Source organism: Heteronotia binoei, chromosome 4, assembly GCF_032191835.1.
Source record: "Heteronotia binoei isolate CCM8104 ecotype False Entrance Well chromosome 4, APGP_CSIRO_Hbin_v1, whole genome shotgun sequence".
In the NCBI taxonomy this organism is placed as follows: Eukaryota; Metazoa; Chordata; class Lepidosauria; order Squamata; family Gekkonidae; genus Heteronotia; species Heteronotia binoei.
Window position 1 is genome coordinate 33,943,471 of NC_083226.1, and position 13,656 is coordinate 33,957,126.

The 13,656-nt window shown below is 42.9% G+C and overlaps 1 protein-coding gene across 2 annotated transcripts in view; it reads right to left on the minus strand.

The window, feature by feature from the left end:
- Positions 1–13,656, minus strand: part of ABCA1 (ATP binding cassette subfamily A member 1) — a 136,296-nt gene that overhangs the window by 29,595 nt on the left and 93,045 nt on the right. For both annotated transcript variants that reach the window (XM_060237098.1, XM_060237099.1), the window contains exons 18-27: positions 13,492–13,602; positions 12,881–13,052; positions 12,656–12,787; positions 10,746–10,885; positions 8,179–8,316; positions 6,062–6,282; positions 3,032–3,104; positions 1,968–2,170; positions 1,345–1,393; positions 737–850 (exon numbers count right to left, since the gene is read on the minus strand). In XM_060237098.1, coding sequence (XP_060093081.1) covers positions 737–850; positions 1,345–1,393; positions 1,968–2,170; positions 3,032–3,104; positions 6,062–6,282; positions 8,179–8,316; positions 10,746–10,885; positions 12,656–12,787; positions 12,881–13,052; positions 13,492–13,602 — 1,353 coding nt within the window. The remainder of the gene's footprint in view (positions 1–736; positions 851–1,344; positions 1,394–1,967; positions 2,171–3,031; positions 3,105–6,061; positions 6,283–8,178; positions 8,317–10,745; positions 10,886–12,655; positions 12,788–12,880; positions 13,053–13,491; positions 13,603–13,656) is intronic.

Here is a 13,656-nt window from a genome sequence, read left to right on the forward strand (position 1 = left end):
CTCCCAATCCACCATTAATGGCAAAGAGACTTGGGAGTGTGGGAGGGGAAGGGGAGGGGTCTGTCTGGATCTCCTGCCTGGCATGAAGCAAAAGAACTCTGACTTCTTGGCAATGTGTGCAGAACAGTGTTGGAAGTCATGCTGGAAACTGGCCAGGAAAAGATTCACAGTTGCCACTGGCCACCTAGGGACTTGATTTGAGAATCGATGATGCTGAACTTATAAAAACATTCCTGGATAAAGCTTTTCAGCTGCTCATCATCCTTTCTATGCTTATTAAAGCTCTGATTGATTTAACTCTGGTTCACATATACCTTTTACACCACTTGAGTTCTCAACACTCTATTCCTTGATGATTCAGAGCCGAAGGAGTGAGCTTCATTAGAAAGTCTTCAGGTAGAGGTGACAGACTGATCTGTGCTATTATATTCATATATGCAAGTTTTTATTCCAAGAAGCAGCCATCAAGTGATCAAGGCACCTGTGTGGGCCAACCCATCAATCAACAAAAGTACTCAGCCACTACATAAAATGTATTTAGATCCAGACGGGCAGCTGTGTTGGCCTCAAGCAGTAGAACAGATTTTGAGTCCAGTGGCACCTTTAAGACCAACAACATTTTATTCAAGGTATGAGCTTGTCTATGTGTGTGTGCATACAATGTGTGCATGCACATGAAAGTTGCTAGCACAAAAAGACAAATAAGCAAAGAATCTTTAAGCAAAGAGTCCATCACCTGGATCTATGTCTGAATCATTGGGGTCAAAAGCATCGTCTTCTGTGAAAGGACGAAGGCAGCTTTGCCTGTCTCCAAAGAGACGCCGATTTCTTCTAGCAGGTAAAGTTCCATCTGAAAAGAACAGTGTATATTAGCTTACTCCTCAATATCAGAATCGCTCACTTTCTTTTTATACTAGCTGGAGACACTACCATTGTGTTGGGACACCTCATCTCATGTTGACCCCAAGGGCTTGTGAATCTCCTTCTGAATGGCCTTGCAAAGGCCCATTAGATGGAATGATCATTGCACAAAACCATCAACAACTGCTTCCATGTGGAAGATGTATTACTGAACAGGTGTTTCTTCCATAATTGGCCCAACTGCAGAGAAAAGAGTCTACACCTGAGCCACACTTTCCCTGAAGGCTGCATTTACTAAAGCAGACTTTCCATGACTTTGAGCAGATCTGCATGGCCAAAGGTTTTCAAACATTATGATCACTCTTAAAGTCCCGCTATATGGATAGGCAGCATTTGGAAAGGGCAGGCTGTGTTTCAACAGGACCTCAAATGACACATCCCTGTGACCTGTAAAGTCACAATGGAAAAAAAAAACACATTTACCTGAGGTCTCTGCATCCACGCCATTATCCTCTGCCACTTTGAGAAATATCTGGAAGAAGAAAGGACAGCAAACACCTGTTTAGAAAAGCTGACATTTCAGGCGACAAGTAATTGGGGTAGGGTGGAGTGTGAAACTTTTCCAAAGGAGGAAAATGCCCCATGGACAGTAAGACAGGATGCCATAGCCAAGGCCTGACTGAATCTCTCTCTCTCTCTCTGATATGCCAAGGTTTTCTGTAAAGTACAGGGAAAACTTCAGCACTTGACTCTGCTGACTGCAGAAACTGTTGCCCAGTGACTTCAGCAGAGAATCACTTAATAACATCACCTTTTAAGAAGTAATGGAAGCTCACAAAATGCATAGATTGCAGTTCTGAACACTGTATGGTTAGATTCACACACACCAGCAGGACTGGGGACTTTTAAAAAAACAACAACCTCACACTGCACGACAAATGATTTATTTTTACATATTTCTGAACAGCAGTTTGCAGTGCTGTGTGAGTGTGCCTCAAAGGCAAAAAGAAAACAAATGCACCGCCTGTGTGCAAACATCAGGGTGCATGCTGTTCTTGGACATGCAGAGAGCTTTTGAAACTGTTAGAAAAAAACAGTTCACATACCTCCTCCAGAGTGGTCTCAGAAATGCCATAACTCGAAATGCCCAGGTCAGACAGGCGGTCATCAATCTCATGAAACAGCTCCACAAAAGCACCCTCCCTTGCAGCTTGGTATGGCAAAACATAGGTTAGCTCATGGCCGATATCCTCTACAAGCCTTGCTTCAGGGACATGCTTCATGATGAGATTGGAAATTGCAGACACATCTGGAAGGACCACATGGCCATTAGATTCCACCACAGAATGATGCTTTTACATCTCACTAGTAGCAAATAGCCATTCTTTGATTTTTGCCCAATATTGAAGTGCCCATTTCTCTGCTGTACCAAAGTTAAGATGTTGGACAGACCCTGTTGGCAGATTTATAGTGCATTCCCAAATAGAGTTACACATGTCTAAGTCAAAGGGCTTGGAAGGGTGTAGTTTTACTTAGGATTACACTGCTATGATGTAAATGCTAAATGACATACTATACAAAGGGAAGCAAAGAAGCAGACAAGACTATCCAAGGCAAAACAGAGACTCAGCTAGGAAAGGAGACAGAGCTGAAGCATTTCTTTTGCAAAAGTGAGCAAAGCAGCAGCCATGGAAATATGGAGCCCTCGTGGCAGGAAAAATAAAGTGAGTGTGAGAAGAAACAAAAAGGAGGCATCATTTGGTATAGAGAGCAAGAAGGGGCATCACAACATAGGAACAGCAAGGGGATTACATCCAAAAGGGACAGGGGCAAGTAGAGATGACTGTAAAAAAACAGATAAAATGTGGTTAAGTAACCGGCACAGAGAGACTCTGGCTTGAGAACAGAAAGATGAGAAATATTATTTTTCTGGCTAAGGGCATTAAGATGTGATTGTTGACTTCAAAGCAACTCAGCAATAGAAACTAAATATCCAGATAAATCATCTTCGGAACAGAAGAACAAATTAGAATGTTAAATTATCCATAAAAGTACTAGCCATCTCACCCGTGATTAAAAAGCCATCTTCTAGTGATGTAAAAACCTAGACGATGGTGCACAACAAGCAAAGCTGAACATTTTTAAATAGTTATTTTTTAAAATTCCTTACCAATTGTCAGAGTGTCACTTTCATGGTCACTGCCAAGTCCAGCATCAGAACTGCTCTGGGAGACACTGTCATCCTAGTTACAAAAGAAAAAAATAATCCGATTATCCCTCACCAGAATTAAGTTGGGACTAATATGTAAAATACTGCAAAAGCCTCTTTAAAAATTGACAAAAATTCAATTCTGTTACTGACCCAAATATTTCTGTGCAAACATGGGTTGATTACTTCTCTAACATTTTTGCTGCTCCTTGTGTATTTCCTCTTATCTTAGCAAACCCCTCAGTTACTGATATGCCGGTCTGGCCTCCAGTAACTCTAGAGGAAATCAGTGAGTTATTGAAGGATTTAAAAGCGGGTAAAGTACCTGGCCCTGATGGCCTTCCCGCTGAGGTAGTCACAAAGTTTGCCGATTGGTGGCTCTTGCCCCTTGCAAAATTGTTCTCTTTTATCCATCTGCATGGCTCCATCCCTGACTCTTGGCTTGATTCTATAATTATCCCAATATACAAAAAGTGGGGGGGGGGGGGGGGGGGTTTGGAGTTACCAGAAAATTTCCGCCCCTTTAGTTTATTATCTATAGTGGGCAAATTGTATGCAAAACATATAGAACTCCGATTAACTGACTGGATGCGCCTAGGCAACATCATAGGTCCTGAACAGATTGGCTTCTCCAAAGGCAAATCTGCTATGGATCACTGCTGCACTCTGGCCTTCCTTGCTGAAAAATATATGCATACCGGGTCAAAAAAATTATACGCTGCCTTCATCGATTTGAAGGGTGCTTTTGATTCAATAGATAGAGCCCAACTATAGATCAAGCTAGGTTACCTGGGAATGGACCCCCGTCTGCTGTTTCTCTTGAGGAAACTTCATTCTAATACCTTTTGCCAAGTGAAATTTTCTTCTAGCGGTGACTTGACTAGTAAAATCCCAGTGTTAAAGGGGGTTAAACAAGGTTGCGTGCTGGCCCCGCATCTTTTAAATTTATTTTTAACTGACCTGGCACAATTTTTGAACCCTATTAACGGTCATCCGCCTAAACTTGCAGGCCGAGCGGTCCCCTTATTACTTTATGCCGATGAAACTACCATCCTCTCTTGTACAAGAGTGGGCCTGCAAAGGTATTTGAATGCCTTTTATGACTACTGTAATTGTAATTCACTTTCTATCAACTATGCCAAATCTAAAGTAGTTGTCTTTTCAAATTGCTGGTGCCCACGGAGATGGTTTATTGGCAACTCAACAATTAAGCAAACAAAAAATTTTAAATACTTGGGGATCACTTTTAATCACAAATTAAGCTGGGTTTCACATCGTAACAACACCGTCAACTTGGCTAAATGTTCAGCTGCTCAGATTAAACAGTTTTTCTTTGCAAGGGGCAACCAATTAGTTCCAGCAGCTATTAAAGTGTTCAAAGCCAAAACGCTTGCCCAAACTCTCTATGGTATCCCTATATGGAACTCAGCTTTTACCAGGAAAGTAGAGGGCATTCAAGCCTCATTCTTTAGACAAATTTTTGGTTTGCCAAAATGTGTGTCCTACTTTGCTCACTGCTCTGAAGTGGATCAGTCTTTGGTGGAGACAAAAGCCTGGATTGCAGTGTTTAAATTCTGGCTCAAAATTCACTTTAGAACAGATCCCAACAGCCTTCTTGATTGTATGAAAAGAGACCCATATATTTCATCCTGGACAGCAGTGCTTCTGTCCAAACTCAATCAATTCGGGTTAGAGGTAGATGATTTTTCTACCTCTGATGAGTCATATATCTTCAGATGTATTAAATTGAGACTGTGGGAATCGGAGGAAACGAAATTACGGCCAACTGGCCCTTATATTTGCTCTCCAGCTTCCTTAGGTCTCTATGCTTTCTGTGGCAATTATCTATGCTTTCTGTGGCCCAATTATCTATCAGACTTAACCACTCCAAGTCATCGCAGGGCATTTATGTTGGCTAGACTAAATGCGTTTCCCTCCAAAGTTTTACAAGGGAGATATCAGCGAGTCCCTTTAGCCGACAGATTTTGCTCCTGTGGAGCGAATACTCCTGACTCAATCCAGCATATATTGCTTGATTGTTCTTTTTACCATAACCTCCGCAAAGATTTATTTGGCAAGCTTTCTTTTCCCCCAGATTTGTCTATTCTGCCACCCTGTTATTATTTATTGAGTGATACTGAGCGGGTGGTTAGTGAGGCTGTGGCAAAATTTCTGGCTGACATCCTTAAATTTAATTCTGACCATGTTTGAATGCATCTGTAAACTCGGTTTCATTTTGATTTTATCTCCAATGTTTAAATTTTTATATTCTGTGTATTTTTATCTGAATCTATTATGCCATTAAAGGTTTGGTATGGTATGACAAAAATTCAGCCATGTTCATGGAACTCTACTAGGTTTCTAAAGGCCATCTATCTCTCATCAAACCTGAAAAGATGTTTTGTGTTTCAGTCCACATAAAGTCAAACATGTTAATGTTTCATAATTTATAACATTCCCCCCTTCCCCATTTCCAAATGGAACTACTGGGTTTGTTTTTTCAAGGCAGTGATCATTCCAGAGGAAGGGGCTCTTTAATTCTTTCCTGCCTGCCTTTTTTTCCTGCTGTAAAACCCACCTCTCAAATATTCAGATTTCCCAGGAGCAGTAGCACCAGGTGGCTTAGCATTTTGTATTCTCTCACAACAAATGCAGCCTTCTCATTCAAAAGTTTAAGCATATCTCTATGTACAAGCAACACGTTGTTACGTTTTCTGATCTCATGCCTTCTTCAGAAGCTCAGGGCAGCATGCATGATTCCTCCCCCCCCCCTCACCATTTTATCTTCACAACAACCCAGTGAGGTAGGAAAGGCAGAAAGATAGTGACTGAGCCCAGCTGGACCCACATCACCACAATGCTAGCCCTAAACACTAACCAGTGCATCTCACTAGATACTGGGCTCCAGGAATCCAGCAGTCTCACCTTTAAGGTTCTTTTTAGACTTAAATCAGCAAGGGGTTAGATAGTGCTTCTGAAAAATAACAGTACCTTTTTCAAGAAAGACACTGTGCTGCTGCTGTTTCTGCAGGAGCTCAGTGAGGAGTCCACATCCTTTTTGACCAAGGTCAGATAATAGCCTGTCCCCAGCTGGTTTTTCAGAAAGAGAGATGATCCGACACAGCACAATTTGCCATGAGATATGATGGCAATCCGGTCTCCGAGGATGTCCGCCTCGTCCATGTGATGCGTGGAGAGAATGATAGTGCGGCCTGGAAACCAAAAGGAAAAACCAGATATGCTGAGCCAGTTTAACAGCCTTTCTCCATGGCTTCTATGTCAGGAGGACACACATTCTCAGGAGGCACATCAATAACAATGCTCCTCCACCAGCCAACAGGAGAGTCTAACGCAGGGCTGGCCAAAATTGCTTAATGTAAAAGCTGCATAGAATAAACGTCAGATGTTTGAGAGCCACATGACATGAATGTCAAATGTTTGAGAGGAGGAAGGAAGGAAGAAAGGAAGGAAGGAAGGAAAATAGAATGGGGAGGGAGGGAGAAAAGAGGAAGAAAAAATGCAACTTTAAGTTTAAATGCATTCTCCAAGCTGCTAGCCAATGGGGTGGCGGTGGCTTCAAGAGCCACACAGTATGTATGAAAGAGCCACATGTAGCTCCTGAGCCACAGTTTGGCCACCTTGGCCTAACCCAAAAGTCGGTACAGGTTGCAGACATATACAAAGGTTCCCTTCACTTCTGTGCCTTGTCCACCCCACCTTTTGTACCAAGGCATACAAGCTACTAAATTACAAGGTTGGAAATTAGTAAGGATGCATCTGTGAAGATTTTCTTCCCAAGAATCCATTCAAAGAAATTCTAGGAAATGGATGCAAGGGATATGGCTTCAGGGCAAGCCAAGGTGCTTCGTGCTGTGAAAACAAGGCACAGATTCTCTCCTCTAACACAAAGGGGGATTCCGTCCAATGCACACAGCGAGGGTCTGCTTCTAATCTTATTTCCGTGAAAGATGAAGGCTGTCAGTCAAGTTTAATCAGAATTCAGTTGGGTATTTTTCCCTATAAACTGTTCTAATTTTTTTAAACTTCATTTATATTTTGCCTTTCTCCCCAATGGGGAACCAAAGTTGTTTATATCATTCTTCTCTCCTCCATTTTATCCTGACAACAATGCTGGGAAGTAAGCTAAGGTGATATTGTTTGATTGGCCCCCTGATCAGCCAGTGAGCTTCCATGGCATGAGTGGGGATTCGAACTTGATTCTAGTCTGACAGTCCAGTCACTGCACCACACTGGTTCTGCTGTGAGTATTACTAGCACTAGCATTTGTACTTGTGATGACAGCATCTTGTGTGTCACAGCAATCTTTTCAATAAAATGTGCAACATAGACTATAGCAGCTTTCCTAAGATTACTTATGGTGGTGGCGACATTTGAACCTAGGTCTTCATGGGTCACAACTTAGTTTCCTGGGGGTGCGACACAAGGAATTCATGATTAATAAGATCTTGTGAATTTTTAAAAAAACTTACTAGCTGCTCAACACAGAGTGCTGTAAGATGGACTGTTTTCCCCTTTAATTTAATTTAATGTAAGCTGTGCCCCCAGAGCTGCCATTAGAAGATGACGACGACAACGACATGAATAATTATCACATGGCATTGTGTGTAGTATACCCAGGAGATCCTAAGATTGTCTGGTGGCCAGAAGTTCTAACTCCTTAGCATTATAAACCACTACGTGGCAAGGTAGACTTGTCTTTTAGGCAAAAGACAATTCAGAAGTAGTTTGCCGTTGCCTGCCTCTGCGTCATACCCCTGGTATTCCTTGGGGGTCATCCTTCCAATTCCTAGCTACAGTCAATCCTGCTTGGCTTCCAAGATCTGATGAGATCAGACTAGCCTGGGCTATCCAGGTCAGGAGGATTTGGAAAGACAATGTTGCCTGGCGCGAACATATCTGGGTTAGATTGATGAGTGGCATGGTTCAAAGGCTGCATTATATCTGTTACACAAGGAGAATATACTTTTTTCACTTCTGAAGAAAAAGGCCTCTTTGCAGAAAGGTTACTGTCCTTCCAAGTCAGCTTTTGCAGTTACACCCCAGTTAATGCTGATGCAAGCAGATCCATTAATGGAAAGGGCAGATACCGTGGCGATATTTCAAAAGCAGCTCCCAGATCCCTCGGCGAGAATAAGGATCGACACCCGCTGTTGGCTCATCCAGGATGACAACTTTAGAGCCCCCTACGAAGGCCAGCGCTACAGAAAGCTTTCTCTGCATGCCACCTGCAAAACCAAGCCAGAGAACAGAACTAATAGTTTAGTTTGTCTAGTACATTTCAACCTGCCCTTTGGAGGAAGAAGCTCTCTATCCCCCTTCCCCATTTTATCCTCACAACAAGTTGGACCGACAGAGAGAATGAATGGTTTGAGCTGCAAGACACAGGGGGTTTGGACACTAAGCCAACTCCTACGCCACACTGACTCTGTAAAGTTTAATATAATGTGAGCCAAGACTCTCCATGGCACTGACTCTACACATCTGTGTGAATACAAGAACTCATGGGCATTCAATGAAATTGCTGAGCAGTCAGGTTAAAACGGATAAAAGGAAGTACTTCTTCACCCAAAGGGTGATTAACTTGTGGAATTCACTGCCACAGGAGGTGGTGGCAGCTACAAGCATAACCAGCTTCAAGAGGGGATTGGATAAAAATATGGAGCAGAAGTCCATCAGTGGCTATTAGCCATAGTGTGTGTGTGTGTATGTGTGTGTATATATATGTGTCTATGTGTGTATACGTATGTATGTATATGTGTGTGCATATATATACACACACACACACATATTGGCCACTGTGTGACACAGAGTGTTGGACTGGATGGGCCACTGGCCTGATCCAACATGGCTTCTCTTATGTTCTTAATGCATACAGAAGCAGAAGGTCGCTATGCATGTCCAGAGACTTATGCCACACTGCGCAATGACTCTGCATCCCTTAAGTCACTAATGCTTCTGGTGATGTTTAGGGTTAACAGCTCTGGATTGGGTAATACCTAGAGATTTTGGGGGTGGAGCCCAGAGAAGGTGGGAGTTTGGGGAGAGGAGGGACCTCTGCATGGCACAATACCATGGAATCCACTCTCCAAAGCAGCCATTGTCTCTAGGGGAACTGATCTCTGCAGTCCAGAAATCAGTTGTAATTCCAGTTGTAATCAGTTGTAAATCAGTTATAACTCCTTGAGGTTGGCAACTATATTTCCACCATAGGGCTGCTTTGCTCATGATGCATCTCCCTTGATGATGCACCAACTGATTAATCTGGCACCATTAAAGCAGCATCATATTTGAGGTGAGATAGCCCAGGCAAGCCTGATCTCAGAAGCTAAGTAGGGCTGGCCTGGCTAGTATTTGAATGGAAGACCTGCACGGAATACCAGAGTCAAACCAACACTGAATGTCTCTTGCTTTGAAAACCCTACGGGACTATCGTAAGTCAGTTGTGACGTGACAGCACATGCCACCACCAACATAATGTGAAAACCCCAGCTGTGTGGTTTGATCATTGCTCATTCACACATGAAGTTATTACTTGGTGCATCTGTGAGGCCAGCAAGGAAGTGATGAACCCATACGTGTGACCTAGCTTGCTATCTTTCCCAGTGGATAGCTCAACAACATCAAGCAATTTTTACAGGAGCAATTATTAGGAAAAGGAATGAAAATAAAAACAGTTATATATTATGTGATGCTTTTACCCAGGGAGAGTCCACATTTGGAACAGACAATGCATAATTGTTGTTATCTAAACTAAAGAAAAAAGAAGATACCACAGAAAGCTGGAAAAGGGCAAACAAAATGATCACAGGGTGAAAGCATCCCCAGGATGGGTAATAAAGGTTAAAGTGTCTGAGGATAATTGGTTTAGAAAGACATTTCAGATGGGTAGCCATGGTGGCTTTCAGCAGAAGAAAAAGAATGGAGCCCAGGAGTACCTTAAAGACAAAGGAAGCTTTGGAAATTTTGTTGCTTTCTAAGATGTTGGACTCGAATCTTTCTCTAAAAAAAAATGACTGGGGGTCGTGGAGGGAAGACAACAATGAGAAATCTTTCTCCCTCTCCAACATTAGAACCACAGAGGGTTGCTCAGTACAATCAATTCAGGACAGAGAAAAGGAAGTAGTTCTTCCCACAGGAGTTAACGTGTGAAATTCATTGCTCCGGGATAAGGGAATGGTCAAAAGATTAGATGGCTTTGTGGTGACCTGGTCTGCCAACCAATGTTCCCTCTAAGCTGCAGAGTCTTGTGAGCAAAAATTCTACTTTGTGAGCTGCTAGCATTAAAGTTGTGAGCTACAGGCACTAAAGTTGTGAGTTACTGCCTAAATTTGTGTGCTCTGGGGTCATCCTTTCTGAGCAAAGACAAAAATCTGTGAGCTGGAGGCTAAAAATCTGTGAGCTAGCTCATGCTAGGTTAGAGGGAACACCGCTACCGACAGCTATTAGCCATAATAGGTCAACATCAATTCCATATTCGCAAGCACTATGCTTCTCAGTACTAATTGCCACTGAGAAATTTGGCTAAGTCTCTGCTACCCTCTGTTAGAATCTGTATGCTGGACAAGACAGACCTTCAATCTGATCTGCCAGAGTTCTTCTTATGCTCTTACGGATATGGAGATGAGACAAGCAAGGCTAAAGAAATGAAATTTACCAGAGAGTTTACTTGTCTTCGATTTCAGTTTGTGAGGCAAGCCAACATCTATTGCCATCTGCTCCATCTCCTTTTTCACCAGCTTTTCCGACAGCCCTTTCAGGCGTGCATAAAACCAGATGTGCTCCTCCACTGTTAGCCTTGATATGGGAAGAACAATCATACCATTTGTGAGAAACAATTTGTGCATGTTTTCTGTTCTTCATATTTTTCTGCTATAGTCTAAACATACTCAGAACTAAATACATTTTCAGACAACACTAAGCTTTTTGCGTATCAGTTGCAAATAGCAATGCTCATGCACCCTCAATTTGCCTTGGGTTGTGCAAGAAAAGAAGACTGGAATTTAATCCTTTGACCTCCACTTAAGCTTCACTATTCAGAACTGGCTCCCATGCCCTGTATTATACAGCTATGTCCCAGTCTTAAGAAATTCAATGTATACCAAACCACCTATTCTTGTAAACCAGTCATGCGGCAAATTTTCTGATTCAAAGATGCATTGCATGCTAGGAGAATTTCTGATTTGTTTGTTTTTAAAGTAAGGTCATTTGTGGACACAGTTTAAAAAATGTACCATGTGAACTCTGTGACTGAGTACACCTTATAAACAAGAAAGACAAATAAAAGGAAATAACTTTTTTAAAAAAGTGAATTCTTTACAAGCCAGCTGTGTAACTTTGAAGGGTCTAAGTCATAGCCTTTGAACATCTGGCACAGGCAGCAGTCACTTAAGGCAGCTTAGAGAAGAAAGTTGAAAGGGAATCCGTTTTGGCTGCACACCCAGTGCGAGAGAGCAAAGGCCCCTACTTTGTATATTACAGGAAAGATAAAACATTCCTGATTTTTCCACCATTTGTTTCTACTGCTATATGTGGAGCAGAAATACATGCCTGACGATATACAGTAAACAGGCACTCAAAAGCCTCAACTAAATATGAAGAGAGCACACATTTAACACTTGTTTTCAACCATGCATCCCTCCCGCCCCCGTCTATTCTTGCTGTCACTAGGGCGCTTTCACCAGTGGAGGAGGGGCAATTTTCATGACTTTCCTCCCACTGTAGATCCCCAGATGGTGTCAGATCTTGTTCATTTCATGGGTGGAGTGCTACTCATAGGTCAGAGGATCCAATATTCCTGTTATGAAGTCCTTGTGTTTGTTGGAGGATGACAAGAGGACTTCTTTGCAGACATGTAAGGGGAGTTTTGTGACTCCCAAACACTGCACATGACCATGGTACATGGGGAGAGTCAGCTTCAGCTTTCATCTACCACTTTTAAAGTCTTTTAGCCATCCCTTTTAGCCACTCTTAACGATGTTGCAAAAAACATGCTACTAAAACATGGCTCAAAACTCCCATTGTGCATCTGATGCAAAGTCCTCATATCAACCCCCACCCCCAAACAAATCTGAACACTTTATGTTCTGGACCTGGAGTGCAACTCCTTAAGGGCACTGTGAAAGTAAGGGTAATAATACCCCAGAATCCAAGCTATGGCCATCACCAGCTGGTTTCCTTATTGAGTACAACCAAGGCCGTTTTTGTAGCAGGAATTCCTTTGCAAATTAGGCCACACACACCTGATGTAGCCAATCCTCCAAGAGCTTACAGGGCTCTTCTTACATGGCCTACTGTAAGCTCATGGAGGATTGGCTACATCAGGGGTGTGTGGCCTAATATGCAAAGGAGTTCCTGCTACAAAAAAAAGCCCTGAATGCAAAGCAGGGAAGAGGGAAGTGCAGCATACCCAGGGGTATTTGCAGTACACAAGCCCTCTATTTCCACACACAGCCTTCCTGCCATAATAGCAGAAATTCTCCTAGCATGCAATGCATCTTTGGCTCTTCTGCTACTTATGAAAAAAATTGCATTACAAGACAACTGTGATTCATGGTGTGAACTCACTCGTCGAACAGGACATTGTGTTGAGGGCAGACCCCCAGATTCTGCCGAATGCTACTGAGTTCAGTGCGGATGTCTTTGCCCAGGATGAAAGCTGTGCCAGAAGTTGGTGGGAATAACCCAGTCAGGATGGACCTACATGGAACAGAAGGGGCACTGAATCCAAAACCACACGTGGGAAATAGGACACAGAGGATTTGTTTCGATCTTCACAGCACTGTTGCTTACATTGTGGTTGTTTTCCCAGCTCCATTGTGCCCCAGGAAAGAAGTGATTTGTCCTTCGTAGAAATTCAGGGTGAGGCCATCGACAGCCAGCTTTTTGCCATCACGATAAACCTTCACCAGGCTCTGAATGGATACGCCAAGGCTAAGATGACTCGGCTCTTCTTCCATACAGACTGTAGGGAAGGAAAGTAAATTATTTAGTCAAGAAAGAGGAAATTATACATTCTCTCAAGCTGCTTTCATACCAGGCCTGACAGCATCAGAAGAGCAACCCGTTGCTGCTTTTGATGCAAACGTGGCAATCCAAGGGGAAGCAGTTCTTGGAAATCTAACTAAGCCCCTAGAGGACGTCTGATCTGTTGGAATGTTTTCCTCTAAAGAGGTGTTGGCTGGAGTGCAGGCGCATATGGGTCTGTCTGTACTAGGTTGGGTCAAGTAAGGGCAGGTTTCCTGTTGCCAATAGGCAGGCTTAGGCTAGGTTTGTCTTGGCACTGAAGAATACCACATAAGAATTCCCTTGATGGAGCAGGCCAAAGTGATTTTCTATTCAACATTAACTTGAGCCCTCTCGTATGGATTGTGCACAGCGAAACTAGGAGATCAGCGACTTACTTTCTGATGACCCTGTGCAGAGAGAAGGGAGCTGCTGCTGCTCGTATTTCTCACCACACCAGTAGGACTTCAAGAAGGGAAAGTACCAGGGCCTGGGAATGCCGTACTGGCCTAGACCAAGAGACAAAAAGAGATTTAGGAGAATCGTGCCTCAAATTGTTGATG